Genomic DNA, 20,582 nt, shown 5'->3' with positions numbered 1-20,582 from the left:
GGTGTCTAGATTCCTTTTATGAAAACCAATATTGTCTTGATTCTCTGACTGACTAAACTTTCTTCTCCATCCGTCCACCTGCTCTTTCCTCTTTCTCACCATGGCCTGGGGTCTACAGACCACCTGATTCTGCAGACTCCGAAACAGGTGACCTTGTTCCTACAGAGCTTATATAGGTGGCCAGATGGCTTGGGTCCCTTGGTTTCCAGTGTATGGTAGTGGTCTCATTTAGATCTGGGTTTGGATACATAGCTACAGCAGTAAACACAGCATGGAAGATAGCAAGCATCCCTGTGTGTAATGAACTTGTGGTCTCCTTCCTTAAAAAAAAAAAAATACTTCAACTTTGAAGGGTTTTCTGTGTGCTGTCACAGATATTGCTTGGATACCATTTGAGACAGTGTGTGAGACAGGACTTTAAACATGGCACCAAAGGAACTCAAGGACCACGTTAAGGAACTCAGACAGTGAGTGGAAGTGGAGGTTGTCTTTATTTTTTCATCTTGGTAGCAACTTTTCCAGATAGTTGGGTGTGGGAAGGCACACGCATGTTTTCTTTACGTATACATAGACTGTCTGATCTCAGCGAAGAAAGGGAGTCAGTGGGGACGCTGGCTATTTTATGATTTATTGACTTTAAAAACATTTTTATGGCAGGACCCATTCACTTGAAGAACTTGGGGTTTTTTGTTTTATTTGGTTGTTTTGGTTTTTTGGGGGTTTTTTGTTTTTGTTTTTGGTGGGAGCAGAGCAAGACGGTAGCATATAAACGTAACCTCAGCTCTGGGAACAGAAGCGAGAGGGTTGATAACATGGAGGTCAGCCTAGACTACAGTTTTTAAACCTTATGTGGCCTATATCCTCATATTGCACACAGTACATCCTAAACTTGTACAGGTTCCTGCTTAGGAAACACAAGAGTTGACTTCTGTTATTTGATATTTGCTGTGACTGAGGACATAATAAGGTCTTCACAATGAAAATTTGCCACCCCCTTTTGTTTCGGTGTCTATCTCTTCTCTTGAAAATTACTTCTTTGGAATTATTCACATATTTTATACATTAGGGTTAATAAATGTAATCTTCAAGTAAATAGTATTTATGTTGTATCAACTATGCAGTAGCTATATATCTATATACATATAGACAGACAGACAGACAGACAGACAGACAGACAGACAGATGCAGGGATACAATGGGGAACTAAAGAAATACTTGTGCTCACCGCCCTCAGATAACTTTATGGAAGGCAGTATGTGTGTGTGGGGGGGGGCTTGACTGCAGAGATAATGTACATAACCCAAAAGGAGAGGGACAGCTTTGGCTGTAAGACCACACGATGCTAGTTGAAGAAGAGGAGGCTTGACTTGGTCTTTAGGCCCACATGGAGCATGGACAGGAGTCAGGTAATCTCTCCAGTGGAAACAAGAGCAAGGTCAGAGGACAGAAGCTAGAAAGAATCAGAGAAGTGCATGGTTGTCTAAGGCATAATGCTAACCTCAAGATTTCTGTAAAGCTTTCTTATCCAACTCCCTGCCTCAACCATCTCCATAATAGAGTCTGTTCTCAAGAAAAAGTCAAACAAACATGTGACTCTCCCAGTGGCCCAGGAAGCCTTAATAAAAGGTATTTTCTCTCCACTTGAAATAATTGTTTTCAGAGATAATAGAGGGTTGTTTCAGCACAAGCATTTGAAGATGAAAAGGAGCTAGCCTGCTCTCATGTTGCTGCAATTGGAGTTCACAGGAGTGGCACTAATAAAGCATGTGAATTATAGAAGAGATTTCCCTCCCTAAGCAAGCTCTATTTCTCCTGGTGGCACGACATGCAGGCACTTTATACACAGCTTCAAGGCTAATCTTTCTAGTATCCATGAGGACAGAACGACTCCACAGCAAGGGGTACAGGGAAGGGAGTCAGTGGACTGGTACAGGTCTCCAAACTCAGTTAATCATCATAGGTAAGTCAAGATTCTGTTAAAGAGTCTCTCTCTTTTTAACATTTTATTTTAATTATGTATATGTATGTCTTTTTCTCTCTGTATGCTCTCTCTCTCTCTCTCTCTCTCTCTCTCTCTCTCTCTCCCCCCCCCCACCTCCCTCGTGTGCGTGTGTGTGCGTGTGTGTGTGTTTGTGTGTGTGAGAGAGTGTAGTTATCTCAGAGTCTAGAAGAGGTCATTGGATTCCTTGGGTCTATCTATAGTTCTAGGTGGTTGTCAGCTGCCCAACCAGAGCACTGGGAACTGAACTCAGTCCTCTGGAAGAGCAACAAGCACTCTTAACCCCTGAGTCATTTCTCTAGTTCCACATTAGTCCCTTTATTTGTTCTCAGAGACTTCTGAGCTTGGTTTCCTCCTCATGAATTAAAGTTTCTGGGGGTAATTATAGCCAATTGTCCCTTGCATGTAACAACCAAGTGCTGCGGAGACATGGAGTAATGGAGCCAGCAGCGACGGCCCCAGGGTGGGTTATCCACATGTAGACTTATTGGCTACTGCTGTAACACTTTAATACTAAATTACCTTCTATTTCCTAAACAAACAGTGTTGACCACAGGGACTACCTTGGGTTAAGTAGATAATCTTACTTAAGGAGATGGGTTTTGGCTGGTCATGGTACTTATAATCACAGCACTTTGGAGATAAAAAAGGAGGAAGGATCATAAGTTCAAGATTAGCCTGGGCTTCATAAAGACCTGTCTCAAGAAAAGAGCCATGTCCTCTACATTTGGATCTTGATTCAGTTCCTCCTCCTTTTCCATTTATTATACCTCCCAGCCACCAACTGCTCACATTTCAAAACCTATAACACTTACTTCTATAGACATGCCTGCAAGTAAGGGCAGAATGCAGGAAGTATTTGGAGAAATCCAATGCCACATTAGTGAGGAGATATCTGACAGTGTTCTCTTTTTCTTCCTCCTCCTCCTCCTCTTCCTCCTCCTCTTCCTCCTCCTTCTCATCTTCTTCCTCCTCCTCTCCCTCCTCTCCCTCCTCTTTCTCCTCTTTCTTCTCCTCCAATCTTGTTGTTTCCAGAGAAGCAGAGTTTCCATGGGCCTTTGGTCAGGTGAGTTGTGCTGGGGAGGCAGCCAGAAGCCTCAGTTAGAGCGAGAGCAGCTCGGTAGATCTGTCAGGTGACTTGGTGTCCACAGAGTCTCTGTCACCTCTAAGCAGAATCTGCTCATTCATTGTTGCCACCTTGCTGCAGGAATGGGTCCTAACCAGTTTCATTTGTTTCTTTCATGGTGTTTGAACTTACTTTTGGGTTTGGATTTTTAAAGTATGTGTTTATGTAGATATCTGTACAGGAGAATGTGCATGTGTGAGTGCAGGTGCCAGCAGTCTCATGGTGCTAGAGTTACAGGTTGTTTGTGAGCTGCCTGACATGGGTGTTGGGAACTGATCTCTGGTTCTTTGCAGGATAGTACTCAATGATTGAGTCATCTCTCCAGCAACCTGGGTCGATTTAAAAAGACTGTCAGTGCTGTCAGTGCAATGGGGATGATCAGGTAAAGTTCAGGATGTGGGAAGATGCCTGTGACAATGCCTCCCTCCTGATGCTCTCCTGAGAAATCCCTGTTTGTTTTTTTTTTTTTCCTGCAGTGATACAGGCTTGCTAGCTGAACTTCACCCTTCAATGGTTCCATTCTTTTTTCCACAAAGGCAGTGAGAACAACTGTCCTGTGATTTCTGGCATTTCCAGTGGGAAAGGAAATAGAGAAGGCCTAATTATGGCAGAGTTCGTCCAGCTGGGCCTTCAACTACAAAAGCATCATAGCTTCCCACTTTGCCAATGTCTGGTCCTTCCCTGGTACCCGTCCTTTCCTATCTAGGACAAACTAGCCTTCAGCTGGGGAAAGTCATATTACTGTGGTAGGAAGAACACATGACGGGTGCTACTGGGGTCTCTGAAGGGAGCCTCTCACCTGCCTCCTCAGTCAAGGAGTGGGAAGTATGTCATCAACATCTCATAGCACAGCCGGGCGGCAGTGGCGCATGCCTTTAATCCCAGCACTTGGGAGGCAGAGGCAGGCGGATTTCTGAGTTCGAGGCCAGCCTGGTCTACAGAGTGAGTTCCAGGACAGCCAGGGCTACACAGAGAAACCCTGTCTCGAAAAACCAAAAAAAAAAAAAAAAAAAACCCATCTCATAGCACATTTGTATTTTTCCTGGGTCTCATCCTAGACTACCAAGTCAATTAGCATTTTTTAAAAAAGATTCCAGGTGAATTGTAAGCACAACAGTTTGAAAAGCACTCTTCCAACACACTGGACGGGATCTGCAAACTACCACTCATGGATTATGTCTGACCAGCTACCCGTGCTAATTCACACTTTGCTGGAACACAGTTCACTTAGTTATGAATTGTTGGTGGCTGTTTTCATGCTACCATGGAAGAACTGAGTGGTTACAGCTTAGGATACAGTCCCAATGCCTGAAACATTTGCTTTCTGATCCTCTACAGAAGCTTTCTGGCTACTGTATTCGACTCAAAAGAGGCCTCAAAAAATGAGGACCTGGTTGGGTCTTGCTTTGTAAGACAAAAAGGCAGCTTAGTACAGTGGTTCTGTAAGTGTGTCTGGAGAGGACTGCTAAGATTTGTATCTAGGCTCTGTCACTTCCTTGCAAGTAACTGTTATATCATGTGTCAACATAGGTGTCATGCTCCACATTTATAAAATAGAACATGGCAGAGCTTAACTCCACAGTGTTGACTTCTGGGTAAACAATAATATATGCAGTGCTTCAAGCAATGACCTCAACAAATGGCAGCTCTTAGACTTCCATGGAGACTTAAGGTTAGAATGACTCCTGAGGGCAGCAATGTCTATCAGTTGCTTCTTTCTTGATAAACTCTATCTGTCTGACCTTCATTTAATCTATGCTGTGTCCTTGGGAGTAAAGTACTACTACAAGCCAACCATTCTTAATGTGCACATACTGGCATTGAGTGTCAGGGTAATAAGTAAGATTCCTGGAGGGGTTCCTGAATGGATCTCTCATTCTTTGAAAGAGATGCCCTATCCTTTCAGGCGGTAGGTCTGGATGCAGTGTCAGGAAGCATAGTAAGCATGGATCAGGGAGTCTCAGGACAGACCACAACTGTTTAAGATGGGAAAGCAGAAAAACAAACAACGAAAACAGCTCTTGTGAGGTCCCAGAGTTGTTGAAGCAGTGAGCCCTGGGACTCATTAACTTATGTGCACTGACTTTCTGGAAGAAAACACAATGTTCCTTCATTCCTGTCAAGAACAGCCCAACTCACACAGTCAGGGACTGTGTTTACATTGTCACTCCATCTAGGACCTAACAGCTGTTAGGTGCTAAGAGCAAAGGAAAATTGGTCTTTGGAAAGGAATGGACTGAGTAAAGCAATGGAGGACTCAAGAAGATCTGGATTATATTAATGAAGACCACAGTGGAGCAGCACCCCACATGTGTGAGGGAGGCATTATTAAATGTGTGAGTGCACACATACCTCTAGGCACTCTTGGTAGAAATGGAGTTGCTACATGGAACAGTGTGAAGGGGTTTCAAATATTTAAACACATCCAGCAATCTTACTTTGGGGTACTTTCATCCAAAAAAGTCTTGAATGTGGGGATCTACAGAAATACTTGCAGCCCCCTTTGAAATAAAAGCAGCCTAAATGTCTACCACTGGACAAATAGATGAAGAAAATGGAGTGTATCCATAAGATAGAACATGGTTGAGTCTAAGAAAAAACTTTTCACATGCTAAAGCATAGATGAACCAGAAGCCATGATGTCAAGTGAAATAAGCCTGTTACAGGGCACACACTATACAATTCCACTCACTTGTAGTGTATTGATGCACATACACAGAATGTGGAATGGCGACCGTCAAATCTGCCACTGCCACCACCCTCCAGGGGACAGGAGAGCTTGCTATTCACTGAGTATAAAGTTATACACAATGGAGATCTAGAGATGTGGTGTACAACAGTGTTTATAGAAAAAAACTCCATGGTACCCTTACAACAAAAGATCATGTTGTATGCTAGAAACTTCAAAATGGCAGTCAAGACAAAATCCATTAATATTAAATACTCACATTTCTTATGCTTGGATTTAGGAGAGTGTTTTCCTTTTAGGTTCTACAAAACCTAATCCAGAAGCTTGGAAATAAAAATCATGGACTACTATATATTATATAAACTTTATATATTTATATAAAGCTATATAATTATATACATCATTCTTGAACTTCAATAAATAACAAAAAGGATGGCACTTAGAAATTGCCAGAAAGAGCTCAGATCCACCCATCCCTCATCTTTTTACAAATGTGCAATCAAGACAGAATTGGTGTTGGTCTTATTTTATGTATTAATATTATGAAATTAAATGAGTAAACTGAGTCTTTAAAAGGCCAAACAGGAAAGAAATGAAGTGGACCAGTGTGGGCTCAGCTCTCCCCACTTTCCCACTTCCAGCCTGGAGTGTCATCCCAACACCTGTGGTTTTCTCCCATATGCTGATGATCTTGTCTGAACCTGCTACCAAACTCAGCCCATCTTTATCAAAGCCAGATGGGTTTTGATATATCCTTTGTTATATTTATTATTTCCCTTTTGAGGATCACTTATCTTTTAAGGACAGGTGGAGCAAAAGTGGGTCCTCTTATATAAAATGAAATATAGGGAAGTTCTCTGGAATGCAGGCATGAAAAGTTCCCTTAGACTTCATTGCCATAGGAACTCATGGTGTGTTGGGTTATTAGCAGTGTTTGTACACATGTGGACCAGCACTGGTAGCAGATTCAAATGGACACAGGAGGCTATGGCCATATGAAGGGGTGGGGTGTTAGGAGAGAAGTATTTCAGAAATCAGGGTTGCTCATTCGACCAATACAAAATAAAGTAGCCTTTACCCCAAGAGCCACAGGATCAGCTCTAAGGTGTCCCCTGAAACCATAGCCCTATCAGGCACTCAGAGGACAACATGTTGAATTACCGTTGCCTCTGAGGGCCTAGGGAAGGGGATATTTCAAGAACTTTGGAGCCATCAAGTTTCAAGGCCAGAAGAGGCCATGAAACTATCTCATTCACCATTTTTTCTTTTTAAGCAAGAACAGCATGGCCAAGACTCCCAGTCACATTAGAGTGCAATGTACAGTTACAAGCCTCTCAGGACAGGAGAGTAACACAATTTCACAACCTTTTTTCTATGAATGACTTTAATTGTGCGCTCATCACTTACTTCAGAGTCTGTGAAAGCCTTGATGTGGGCACTTGATGCCTTCCCGACTCTCACTCTCATCAGGCTTTCTCCATGACCCCCATCCATGTAGATCTCATAGTTTAGTGTAGCAAGGCTAGAGCTATACAGACCCCACTGAGCTGAAGGTTGGCTATGTTCTCCCACATGGTATCCTGGGGATGCCAGTTACATATGCATTTACTGGGCAGCAGCACTTCCTCTGTGACTTTCCCTCCAACTCCCTTTTCTTCTAACAGCTGCTCTCAGTTTCTCCATCTTTCTAGTGGACACAGAGTGTTCTGCTTTTATTGCTGGACTCCTAAGGACTAATTCATTCTTTAAAGAACAGAAAGTAAAATCTGTATCCTGAAAGTTTGCTGTATTATTCTTGCCAGAGTCTTGTGGAGGGATTTCCACTTATCCCCTGACTTCTATTCTTTGTACACCCTCAGCCATGGAACAAGTACTTTCCCTTCTCTTTGGAAATACTGAAGCCAAATATGTAACTTGCCATGCAATTCTGTTGATAGAGGGAAAGTTACAAATCCAAAACGCATTTGCTCTTGGGTAGGGGCTGGGAGGAAAGCTAAGAAAATCTGCTCTGTAATCCCTCACAGGAAAGGGTGTGAAGGGTGGGGTAGATTTACCAGAAGGTTGACAACGTACTTTGAAGCCTTCTGGACAGGAAAAGTATAGCCACCCAAGGAAGCAGGGTTCTTGACATCCTTTAGAAGTCCACAGGGTCAGAAAATAGCCAAAGAGCAAGTCCCTGGAGATATACTTTCCTTCCCTCTTCTTCTGGAATTGTTGGGAAAACAGTCAGGGTGAGGGAGTGATCCTGAATGAATATTTAGTTTCCAGGTAGGAAAAGAGAGCTCAGAAGACTATTTCTCCTCCCAGGAAATCTGGTTATAGTTTTCTCTTGTATTACATACCACTTGTACATTTGTGGGTTAGGTGCACACATGCGCAGGGCCAAACTGTTGGCAAACCATGATGGTGAGAAGAAGACAAAGGAAAAGCCTCTGTTTCAAAGCTTCTGTTCCCAAGGAAACAAGACCTCTTCCCTGCAGCAATCCACATACCAAATAGTATGGAAACAGGTACACATGCAAATAGGCTATGTAGCTCTGTCACGTGCTTCTAAGGGAGACCTGGTAGGGAAACAGCCTCTGAGATGGAGGCCAGCTAAACTAGTCTAGCTCCAGAGGGCACAGGCATCCTAGCTGTCTCTGGAAGTTGAACAGCTTTCTTTTTCAAGCATTTGGAGATGGTGTCCTAGCTAAGTGGAAACAGCCATCTTTTTGAGGCTGCCTGGGGAATCTGAGGCAGAGGTGGTTGGGGCACACTCTTCAACAGAGGCACTGAGGTCCAGGAACTCCAGGATAATGTCTCCAAGGCAGTAAATCAAATGTCTGAAACAAATGCATAGAACAAACAACTGAGAAGATGGCCTGCCTTATAGTGATATTGTACAGCTCCCATCTTATAGAGAACTCTAAGAGGCCTCAACATTACCAGAAGCTGCAGAATCTGTGAGGCAGTTGCCATGAATCAGTGTTTATTGCACAACTGAAAGCTACAGCTCAAGGATAGTACCCGAGACCAGACTGTATGAAATGACATTATCTACGGTTACGCCAGCATACTAGTACTACTCTGTAGAACTTGAGAGCTGTTGTGATGTCAGATTACAGCTGACTCCTGCGTGTGATGGTGCATACCTGTGGATTTACCCTCCATGAACTGAATCCCAGAGGACTGAGAGCTGAGAGATTACAGCGTGGGCTTGGGAGGGCAGGTGCAAGGGCACTTGATACTTCCTCAAAGCCTTCCAGCCTTAGAGATGGAAGCTATCGTTTCTGAAAATTTCTAGGTTCTAGTCCCTTTATATGATTCTTCCCTTATGATCCCATTAAACAGTGACAATTTCTGATCTCAATACTAACCACAGCTTTGCTGTGAGGCTGGGAACCTGAACTGAAAAGGCCAGGGTAGGTTCTGCTATACGGACTTGCAGATGTTAGGAAGAACCACTGATCATACTTCTTCAGCATAGTGTTTAAGTGCTAATGGAATTGTATAAAAAGTATAACATTTTATGACATTTAGATATGAGGAATATTCTTGCCTGGAGGTTAACAGGGCATTTTTAGTAGTTCATGCTGGGTCTGCACTAAGTTCTTCCAAATACAAACAGTGGATGGTCCTACAGCTGCTTCTGACCACGATCTACTCCAAAGTCAGTAGCATGGCTTCCACTGAGTGTGTGTAGAATCAGATATTGGACCCTTTGGTCAGCATGTCAAGTGCAGTCTTGCTCTGAGAATGGGCTCTGTGCTTACCAACCTTGCCACCCACAACAGTAGACAGCTTTACCTATGCTGGTTAGGCTTGCATGTTCCAGCCTACCTGTTGATGAGGGGCTGGTGGAATGATTCCAAGACTAGACTCCAGCTCAGCTGACATTTGTTCACCCCCAGGATTTCTACTAAAAAATCTGAAGTTAAACAAACAAATGAGACAGTTGTGTTATCACTTCAGCCTTAGACTCAAAGAAGAGCATCTTCCAGAACTTTTGCTGTCTCACAGCTTGGCTTAGCCTTAAGCTACACAGCCAAATGAAACCCCATAGAACAGAGGAAAGTCATGACAATCTTGAGTGTTTAACTAAGAATGAACCTCAAAAGGACTTTAAAATTTGCCACAAAGGTGCAGGACTATTTTTGATGTCACTGTTTAGGTTGGAAAAACTCAAGCTGATTGTTGAGGTTGAGTTCACTACTCTTCCCATTACAACAGCCACAGACAACAGACTGTTTTTCCTGCCCTTGAAAAACAACACAAGAAAAGAAAAACACCCTTCTCAGGCTGTGATTTTACTATTGCTAAGGACACAGTTCATCGAGTGTGAGCTCTGCAAGAGACATCATGTTCTTCTCTGGTCCCCAAACTCCATGTTGGCAGAGAACCTAACATCTTCATGTGGTAGGAATGGTGCTGATATCTGCCGCTGCAGTAACGGATTTCTGGAACTGCCCCAGAGTTTTAAACCCACGTGTCTACAGGACTTTCCCTTAGTATCTGTGGCCAAAGTGACTCTTCCACTCCTTGCTATTACTTGAGTGAGGTATAGAAGAATTACAGCCGAGACCACCTTTCCATCAGTTGGAGAAATGGCTCAATTGGACTTTGAGTGTCCTTCTGGAGATGGGGAAGGATGTCAGGCAGTGGTGGCAAAGCAGGCTGGGAGGAAGACTATACATTACCATGGTCACCATCTCATTGATCCCATTACCTGGAAGGAGACCCATCAAGCTCTGCAAAGCCTGCTTCTCGGTAGCTGCTTTTTGTGCCTGAGTCCTTCCAGGCCGTGGAAACTTGGGTAGCACTCCACCAGGCCAGATAGATTCCCGAAGAAGGCGGAGGTATTGTGCCCAACGCTGGGGACATGTTAGATTAGCCACCTGCACTTCTAGCCACCTGTGGCAGAAGAGAGGAGAAAGCTCAGGAAACCCAGCATTTTCAAGGCAATGGGCTGCATGTCTAACTTTTTTCTCAGACTTATATTTTAAAATATCAACAGTGAGAGGACAGTATTTGTGAGCATGGCCTTGAGGTAATTAGAGAGAATGTGGGCCACAGCATTTGTGAATGTGAATATGGTGCCCTTTCTAAAAAGATACAAACCTCTAGACACTTCACCTTTTACCATGTAAGGACATAGGCAGAAGATAGAGTCTGTGAATCAAAATATAACTGAGTCTGTCAGTGTCTGGACCCTCACCTAGCCTCAAGAAGGGTGAGCCATGGATTTCTGGTGTTTATAAGCTTTACTAGTTTTCACTGCATTTTCTTATATTCATCCTGATAGACTGAGAGTGCCAACATCAATCTTCATAATGGAAACCAAGCCAGCTCAACACTGGGATCATATCATTTCAAGATAAGCAACTGTGATAATACTACAGTAGGCACTGCTGAGAAGATGCTAAAGTGTCCTCATGTTGGAGCAGGGCTGCACCCAACTTTAATCTCTGCTCTAGTGAAAACCATTGTGGCCTCAGTAACCTGTAGACACTGCCCAAGAGTTGAGGCTTTGGTAATTTTCACACATTCTCTTACTTTTTCTCCTTGCCATTCTGGTATGCAAGGGGACCTGCAAGGCCTCTGTCTTGTCTTCAGGATGTTCTACACCCACATACTGCTTCTGGCCTCTCTTCTCTGCATCTGCATACTGGTGCATGAAATCCTCCACAAGAGGCCCAGCCAGAAGACTTCTCCTCCTGATGCCTCTTTTGGCACTAGATGCTGTGGCAAAGGTGTGTAGCTAATATTTCACTCTGAAATATGAATTCCTTTACCATGTGTTTATAGCTTTGCTTTTTAACTAGACTACTAGTACTACCAGAGTTCTATGTCTTAGACTACTTGAAAAATCCCCTAGAGTACCTTGTGGCTCAAGATAGGTTTGTTGATTGATATCTATTTTCATGGTTATGAAGATTTCCCCTTTGTTTTGATTTCTAAGGAGCAGATAAGCCAATTCTGGAGCTCAGCTAAAAATTTAGAAGGTATGTCAACATTATTCTTTTTGTTTCTGTATTTTTTCATAGTGACACATAGTCACTGTTGAGGCCTCTTTAGTACATATCTCCTTGGAGACTAGCATGGCTATGCTGCTCATGGACAGACCACCAACTTCTTCTACTTATGTCTAGAGGGTTGTTTGGGACTATACTCCATGGCAGCTCATACCACTGCTCTTATATCCAAATTAATTGTTATCCATCCAAGAGAAGAGGGGCTGACAGGGCAAACTTTATTTAACCTCCATTCTGTCAGACTGTCTGCATTCCACTCAAGCTGGGCATTCCAGTCCTGGGGGCTGCAATCCCCCAAGCTCAGGGCTCACAATCTATTCTAAGAATAGGAAGTCTAAAGGTAGCAGCAGGGCAAGAATGGCAAGCCTCGATAGAGATCAAGAGCGGCGCAAAGCCGCTCCTCCCCAGAATAGCCAACAGTACCGTGTCTGTTATTATTAGGGCCACAGCTCCTTTCCACAGGGCTTTTCATTCAGTGCTCCTAAGCCGCCTGCCTGACAAGAGGGATCTAGTGGCAAGAATTCCTGTTCCTGTTTATAGAAGAACAGTACCCGAGGGAGGTGGCTGCAGTGACCTGATCAGGTTCTCTGCAGGGGATAAGGTGGTTCAGGACTCCCTCTTCACTGAAAGCCACACACATTTTCGTACTTTTTCCTAAGGTAAACCATGTGTGCTAGCTCTCCTCTAAGACTGGAGGGAATGGGCAAAGTCTTGTTAACTTTGAGGAGACTGGAGAATCTTAGCACAAGATACATTAGCCAGGATGAAGTTTAGCTGAGCTTTGTGGTCACATAAGCATGAAATAAGGCAGTTTGCTTCTATTTATGCTTTCTAGGGCTAGTAATACAAGAATTCAAACAGTCCCAAGCAGCCCCTGAATCCATGAAACTTTTCCTCACACAAGAGAGCACCTGGGTACCTCAGGTATTTTCTGGGCATGTCTCAGAGGACAGGAATTGGATACATTTGAGTATGTATTAATTTATCCAATAAAGATAGGACCTCAAATTTCATTATGGCAAGGATGTCCTCTTTGCTTTCTTCCACAGAAATTTAGCATCTTCATGGACAGATGTTGGGTGCAAACAACTTTTAGTATGTCACAAAGCACAAATGTATGTAAGCCTGACTACAATTCTTCAAATCCTAGGAATGTAGGGAAGAAGAATCAAAGTCCAAAAAGAGCTGGGCTGTGGTGGTGCATGCCTTTAATCCCAGCACTTGGGAGGCAGAGGCAGGCGGATTTCTAAGTTCGGGGCAAGCCTGGTCTACAGAGTGAATTCCAGGACATCCAGGACTACACAGAGAAACCCTGTCTCGAAAAACCAAAAAAAAAAAAAAAAGTCCAAAAAGGTAAAATTCAGCTCATGGTGATGTGGCTGAGTTGGTAAGTTAAATATGGGGAGGCAAAGCAGCGGAACTGTCAGTGAGGACTGGAACCTCCAAGCAGTCACTAGAAGGCAGGGCAAAGATAGTGCACACAGCTGATCAGATGAATGCCCCGAAGTCAACTGTAAGAATGTCTGAAGCAAGCCTGTCACAAACTGGCAGAAACAGAAGAATTCAGGTCTACAAAAGGAGGAGGTTCTAGAGTGGATCTCACAGGTCACATGGATCACACATGACTTAAACACCTGTTCTTCCCAGAATTGTTCTTTTTCCAGATTTTTTTGCAGTCCTGTTTTGCCAAGCCCTGTCTGGCTTCCTAGTCTTATAAACAAATCTTCGATGTTCTGAACCTCATCATGAATAATGCATATTTCAGTCCAGCAGAGAAGAACAGCAAAGTGCAAACTAAGAAGATTGCCACCAAAACTACTCCTGCCTAAATGTCATCTGTACTATTGCTGCTTCAGTGTCTAGATTGTCATTTAATCCAATCTCTAAGGCATGTTTCATTCAGTATTACATAGAATGCCTTCAAATTCTGTAGATTCAGATGTTTGGTATAATTTGCCTTTCTTGGTGTCTAGAGGCAAACACCAGGAGATTCTTGAAAACAAAGAGGGATAAGAGTCTATCTCAAGGTCCCTTTCTTTTATTCTGTAATTTTTCTCTAAGGTTTCACACATCCATTCATGTTGAGATTTTTTTTTATTGTATGTGTATGTGTATTTTACATGCATGTATGTCTATGTACAGGGCCTGTGGAGGCCAGATCAGGGGGTCAGAGTCCCTAGGGCTGTAGTTATAGACCACTGGCAGCCACCATGTGGTGCTGGGAATTTAACCCAGATCCTCTGTAAGAGCTGCCAATGCACTTAATTCCCAAACCATCTCTCCAGCTCCACCCTTCCACTTCTTTATCGAACTTTAACTTCTGAATCCTACTGAGCTCAGTCAGAAATTGAGCTACTTACCACAGGGAAGACAAACATGAAGGAGTATTCAAGAGAGTATGACCTTGTGACCATTCCTTATTTGTTCATCTGTCTACTCCATATGCTATCTAAGTCTTTTAAAGTGTCTTTCTTTCAAGCATATTTTATTATTTATTATGTGTGCATGTGCATCTGTGTATGTGTAAATGCATGTTGGCTTACAGGGAGATAAGAAGACTTTACCTCCACTGGAGCTAGAGTTACAGGAAGCTATGATCCACCTACCCTGGTCCTCTGTAATAGCATTACATTCTCTTGACTGTTGAACCATCTTTCTAGCCCTGTCTTATTCTATTCTTAACACAAGAATGGACAGGTTAAAAAGATATCTGTATTGCTACAGGGATGGGACTGTTGTACAGCAGTAGGGTTTCTAGCCTCATGTAACCCAGACTGACCTTGAATCTGTCATCTTTCCACCTTTACTCTATGATGCTGGGATTATGGTAGTGTTCCACCATAGCCAGCTCACTTACCCTTTGCCCAACCTAAATCTAAAGTTTCAAGGTGGCTATAAACACACTCATCTCTTCACGGGTTATCAGAAGTCGCTTCTGCTGCATCATTTAATAACACAAACACCATTGTTTATGTAACACAAGACGCATGAAGTAAACACACTGAAATAAATGGTAGAGAATAGCCTCCAGCAGCACTGGTTTTATTTACCATCACTATTCCAGGTCTGATATTTGATTTAGAGAGGTCTTTTTCTGTCACTCCACCTTTATCGCTTCAACCCCAACTGTCACTCACAAGCTTAGTCTGTCAAGCCAGCTCTGAATGGAAGCCTTATTAGGAGACTCCAAAATTGTAAGTATCATGACCCAAATTCAAAACAAAGCAACAATAACAAAAAAGGGCAAATAGATTGCACTGGGACATCTGGGACACTGGAGGACCTTCTACTAGGCCAGATATTAAAAGGAGAATCTGAAAATTAGGGCTTGAAGTTATAGAGAAATGCATGTTACTCCATGTTCAGGAGAACCTGGTCTAAAATAGCTACAAATAGAGAAATAGAGCAGGGCATAAAACAGAGACAGTTTAATACCAGGGCTTAGAATGGCACTTCAAGGTGAGTAGAAGGTCACTTAGCATCCAAATACCAGAATCAAGTCTTGAGAGAGAGGGGAGAAGATATTAGAGCCCGTGTCTAATGGAGGTAGTTGAGCTGCTTCTCTTTTCTTGTCTAAGAGAGCTGTAGGCTTAGTGAGAAAGGTTCTGGATTGATGTGGTAGACACATGAGGAATGACTGTGAAGTCATGAAATAGAAAATATGTGTAATAGTAATGTTCTAACAAAACTTCCCAGTGCATTGTAAATTAAAGAAAATAACAGATCTCTTAACTATCTACTGGTTCAAAGAAAAAAGAAAAGATGTCCAGGTTAAAGCTGACCTTTAATTACTTGTTCTTCTATTTATGGACATTTTCTACCATTTGAAATAGACCTACAGAAGATTAAAACTGGAGACTCACCTTATGACCCTTGAAGCAAGGTTTTCAATCATAATACTTCCTGCTGGTTTGACTGCTAATTCTCCACTGTGAGGGGCTATTCTGCATATTAGGAAGTATTGACCTAATATCTCTGATCTTCTACCTTAACTAGATGGTAGCTATGACAACCAGAAGTATCTCTAGACATTGCCACATGTCTCCTGAGAATAAAATGGTTCCGGCTGAAAATCACTACCTTAGATTTAGGGTCTTTTATATCCAATATATCAGACTACTTTCAATGTGGTTTTTAAAAGCTTGGCAGCCTAGCACAATATCCCTCAAATTGTGGTTGGACAGCATTAGAGAACATGCGTTACTGCTTGTATCGACATTTTAAGAAATCTAAGTAGAAATTGAATACAAAATATAGAAGTGCATTATATATATGAGGATAGTTTTGTTTCCCATGCATGTATGTGCTTAAGTATGTATAGATTAAATATGAATGTGTACTTGTATGCATGTCTGTATGCATGTGCATACAGTTTCAATATAGAATTTGTTTCTTACTGTGGACAGAAGTTTTCAGAAAAGTTTTAATACAATAATACAGTATAATGGGCTAGGAATTCTGAGACATCTCAAGCCTTTTTTTATTCCCTAGAAACATCAGGCACCTCAGGGTACCTGTAAATTATATACTTAGCACACTGAGCACTAGCTCACTGCTCAGTAGCACCAATCTATAGAGAGGGGGAGGAAGCAGGCCCTGGGAGGCACAGCGTAGACTCGGAGCCTCTTCCATTAAGTAAGTTGCTTTTGCTGATTTCACACTTGATAAAGCAGCTTCTTTCCCTCTGCTTCCTTTCTCAGCCTGTTTTCCTGCCATGGCCCCTTCTTGTGTTTATTCACAAGCCTCGAATCAGTCCAAAGCTTTACTCTTCTCAGTCTGATAACCCAGCCAGACCCAAGTTCCCCAGCTGTGTCTGAGAAAGTTCAACATTGCTGCCCTCTGACTGTGTATTTAGGTCACTGTCCTTTCCTGTTCTCTATTGGAGAAGAATGAGGAGGAAATGAACTCTGAGGGTGAGGAACCCTAGCATCTTCCTCCATGTGCCTATTGTGAAATCTAAAATGCCTTATTGAGTATTACAAGCTTTTTGTGCTTTTGCTTTTGTGTTTGGATCCATGCTTCATGCATCCACATCTATAAGACATGTTCATCAAAATAAGACCTTAACACTACAACTTAAGAATCTGGTCTCTTATTTTTATATCTAGGGAAAACTGGCAATGGTTTTATTTTAAAAAAATATTTTTAATAATTCTTGGAGAATTGCAAGCAATATATATTTTAAATTTTACTTTATGTGCATAGGTATGTTGCCTCCATGTATGTCTGTGTACCACAGACGTGGCTAGTACCTGTACAGGCCAGAAGAGGATGTCATTATGTGGGTGCTGATAATCGAACCCAGTACTTCTCGAAGAGCAGCAAGTATTCTTAATCTTGGCGCTATCTCTCTATCCCCTAACAGTCATTGGGTTTTTTTTTTAATTAAAAATCTGTAAGTTAGAGATGCTAAATTATTATGCATTAAGAATTTGAGGATCTTAAGCAAGGTCTCCCAGGAACCATAGAGGTGACTTTCGAATCTCAGCAATTCTACACATGCACATTATGAGAACAGTGAAAAGCCTTTACAGTAGGTGGCTTAGAGGAACAACTTAAGAACTGGAAGGGAACTTACTCCTATTCAACCTCCTTTGAAGCAGAGCCCTCTCTGTAAGTTCAAGGCACATTAAGGTTTGTCTTTTGAATCTAAAAATAGGCTTTTATTTTACCTCTGCCATCTATTAGCAATGTGACCTTAAGAAAGCTTAATTAAAAGTATAATTCTAGGATATTAGAAGTGCTTTTAAAACATCATCTACTTGTGAATTCTAGTCATTTGTTTTAGTTCTAGCCTCTGTGTTAACAAGTATCAGGGTAAATCTAGCTTTAAAGATGGTACATTACAGTTTTAGTCCTCTCTTACATTTCTTCTATAAGCTATATATATTTGACTTCAAAGTTGGACACCCTTCAGCCACCTAGCGATGTCTTGAATGATGGAGAAAAGGAGGACTCCATCCTCTGGATTTCTGTTGCTTTATGATTCCTTTCTTAACTAGAGGGCCCAGAACCAAACATGCCTGAGAAATGACCTAACAGTGTGTAGGGAACAGAGCCTTCTTTGATCTAGATGCTTTCTGTCAAAAGTCCATGACTTTTGGGCAGACACAAAAAGGCACTAACTGATACTGAATCTGCAGTCCACATATGTACATTTAAAACATGCATAGCCTTTAGTTAAGCCAGCAATATTCACCTTGTCATTCCTCTAGGGTTGAGTTACTTCCAAAGTTACTTATGAAAAAAACACTGAAAAGGGGAGCAGGAGGAACAATGCTCCATCAGCATCTCTCTCTCTCTCTCTCTCTCTCTCTCTCTCTCTCTCTCTCTCTCTTTCTCTCTCCCCCTTCACCCTCTCCCTCTCTGTCTGACTCTGTCTCTCTGTTTCCTCTCTGTCTCTGTCTCTCTGTCTCTCTGTCTCTGTCTCTCTCTGTCTCTCTCTCTGTCTCTCTCTCTCTCTCTCTCTCTCTCTCTCTCTCTCTCTCTCTCTGTGTGTGTGTGTGTGTGTGTGTGTATCTAGTACATCCATTTTCTATAGACATATAACAAACAACCAGCTGTTGGAATTCAGACACATGTAATCATCACTATTTCCTTTCATAATCTTGTCAAAGAAGCTACCATAACCAGGAAGGACATGTTCCCTACAGAGTCTATTCTACTGTGTTGGACTCACTGTTTTCCTTCCTGAGTGTTCAGATAACATCTATTTCATAATGTGCTTCAGAAACTTCCAGAGTTAGATGTTAGGACCCATAACCTTTATCCATTTTTGTTTGTTTGTTTTAAGGCAAGGCATTTATCCATCTGCAATCCATCTCCAAATCACCACAAATAATCTGTTTTATAGACCTTGGATCTCTAGTGGCAAAGATAAATTCATCTAGTTTCATAGACTGGATTTATCTATGTTAGGTACATGGATTTGAAACTCATATAGCCAGCTTGGTGGTACATGGAGGAAGCGACTGGCGAAAAGGATCATTGAGGATGGGGAGGGTTAGGGGATCATGATTTCCAGGTTAGCTGAGCTGTATCTCCAGCCTGCAAACACAGCTCAGGGGAAGATGCTTGTATATCATATGTGTGGCCTGGGTTCAATTCTTAGTACAAAAACAAAACACATAAAATACTTTAAATTCTCTAGTATTATTATTTCCATTTTCATTGTAAACTTCAATTCTACCTTCATGCTTGTTCATTCTTATTAGACCATTTTCCTTTCAAAGAAACCAAAACCAAAATGATACAACCTAGAGTATACACCATTTGTTTGTTCTGAGTAAATAAATGCTTTCCCAGTGTAAGTAACTAACAGCCCAGCACCTATCCCAATCAGCTTGACTTTGAAATTAATTACTGGCTCTTTTAAAAAGCTGTTCTTTCCTAATTTTGAACCATAACCTTAGCTCCTGTGTGTTAGTATGCTGGCCACTGTTTCTGTCAGCTCCATTACTACTTGATCTGCATTACTCACTCTATATTCCCACTCTGTCAATGTTCATCTAGAATCTGATCTCAATATCAATCTTCATCTCACTGGATGCTGATTCTTCTGTTTTCCCTCATTAGACTTGTATGTGCAATTTGTTCACACATTCACTGAACGGCTGTACTGGTACAGCTTTTTGCAAATGCCAAAAGAATATGACCTATAGCTTGGAGGGCAGGAGTCTGGCTTACTCACTCATTTAGCACAGCAGTGACAAACACAGTAATCTGTCCAATATCTAGCTCAATTCTGCCCTAGAACTTTCCTGAACACTTCTGGTGCCGATATTTCAATTCCATTGGTTATATGGCTCATAAAGCAGTATGGTTTAGAGTCTCACTCTGTTTTGTTTTCCTGTGATTCCTAGTATTTCTCATCCACTCTGATTTTCCATGTGAAGCAAAACTTTTCCAGTTTTTACTTTATCTATTGTCTTCAACTTCTCTCTTGTCCTTGAATGATGGACTCCAGCAGAACTTTTTTCTAGACTTTCTGGTGTCTGTGGTCAGAATCCATCATGAGTTACTGCAGACTATGACACGGAACATAAACCTGGTGTGGTAACCTACATTTGTCATCGCAGCACTCAAGAGGCGGAAGCAACAGGATCAGACCTTCAAGGGTATCCTTAGCTACATACTGAATCTGAGGGCAGCTTGGAATACATGAAGCCCTCTCTCAAACAAACCACACACACACACACACACATACACACACACACACACACACACACACACACACACACACACAAAACAACCCAAAACTAAAGACAGATGTATGAGCAAATATATTCTCCAGGCTTTACATTCTTTATATAGAGTCCAGTAACTACTAGAGACAGAGTCTATGCTTCTTTAAGTATATCCTTTGCATTCCAGGCAAAGTTACTGGTTTAGGCAGCGGCAGCCTCTCAATAATAATCCAGATACACTGTTCAGAAAGATCTGTCACTCTGTCAGTTACAGTTCTCAACCCACAAGGCAGAATCTCTGTAAAAATCATTCTCAATTTCTTCTTGTCCTTAACCCCAATCCAACATTTCACCCTACTACATCTCATGAACCTATCACTTGTAGCATCCTGCTGGCAGTGGCCCAAGCTGAGCTTCTCAACTTTCATCTCCTTCAGTTTAACTCTTTCCTAATTTATCTCCCTCAATGCAGCTTTGCCTCTTCCCATTAATTGTCTACAGCACTGTTAAAGTGATGTTTCCAAGTGGCCAACATGATCATACCATCATGAGCTAAGCTTGTAGGTTGCAT

General features: G+C 42.0%; 1 protein-coding gene across 1 annotated transcript in view; it reads right to left on the bottom strand.

Annotated features, from left to right (window-relative positions):
• Positions 1-5,950: 5,950 nt before the first annotated feature.
• The window catches only part of Snx19 (sorting nexin 19), a 40,923-nt gene continuing 26,291 nt past the window's right edge, over positions 5,951-20,582 (bottom strand). The window contains exons 9-11 of the mRNA XM_028776192.1: positions 10,520-10,704; positions 9,634-9,721; positions 5,951-8,636 (exon numbers count right to left, since the gene is read on the bottom strand). Coding sequence (XP_028632025.1) covers positions 8,504-8,636; positions 9,634-9,721; positions 10,520-10,704 — 406 coding nt within the window. The 3' untranslated portion in view covers positions 5,951-8,503. The remainder of the gene's footprint in view (positions 8,637-9,633; positions 9,722-10,519; positions 10,705-20,582) is intronic.

Source organism: Grammomys surdaster, unplaced genomic scaffold (assembly GCF_004785775.1).
Source record: "Grammomys surdaster isolate TR1022 unplaced genomic scaffold, NIH_TR_1.0 266, whole genome shotgun sequence".
NCBI lineage: Eukaryota > Metazoa > Chordata > Mammalia > Rodentia > Muridae > Grammomys > Grammomys surdaster.
Note: the sequence above shows the minus strand (reverse complement) of the source record. Positions and strands in the feature narration are given on the sequence as shown.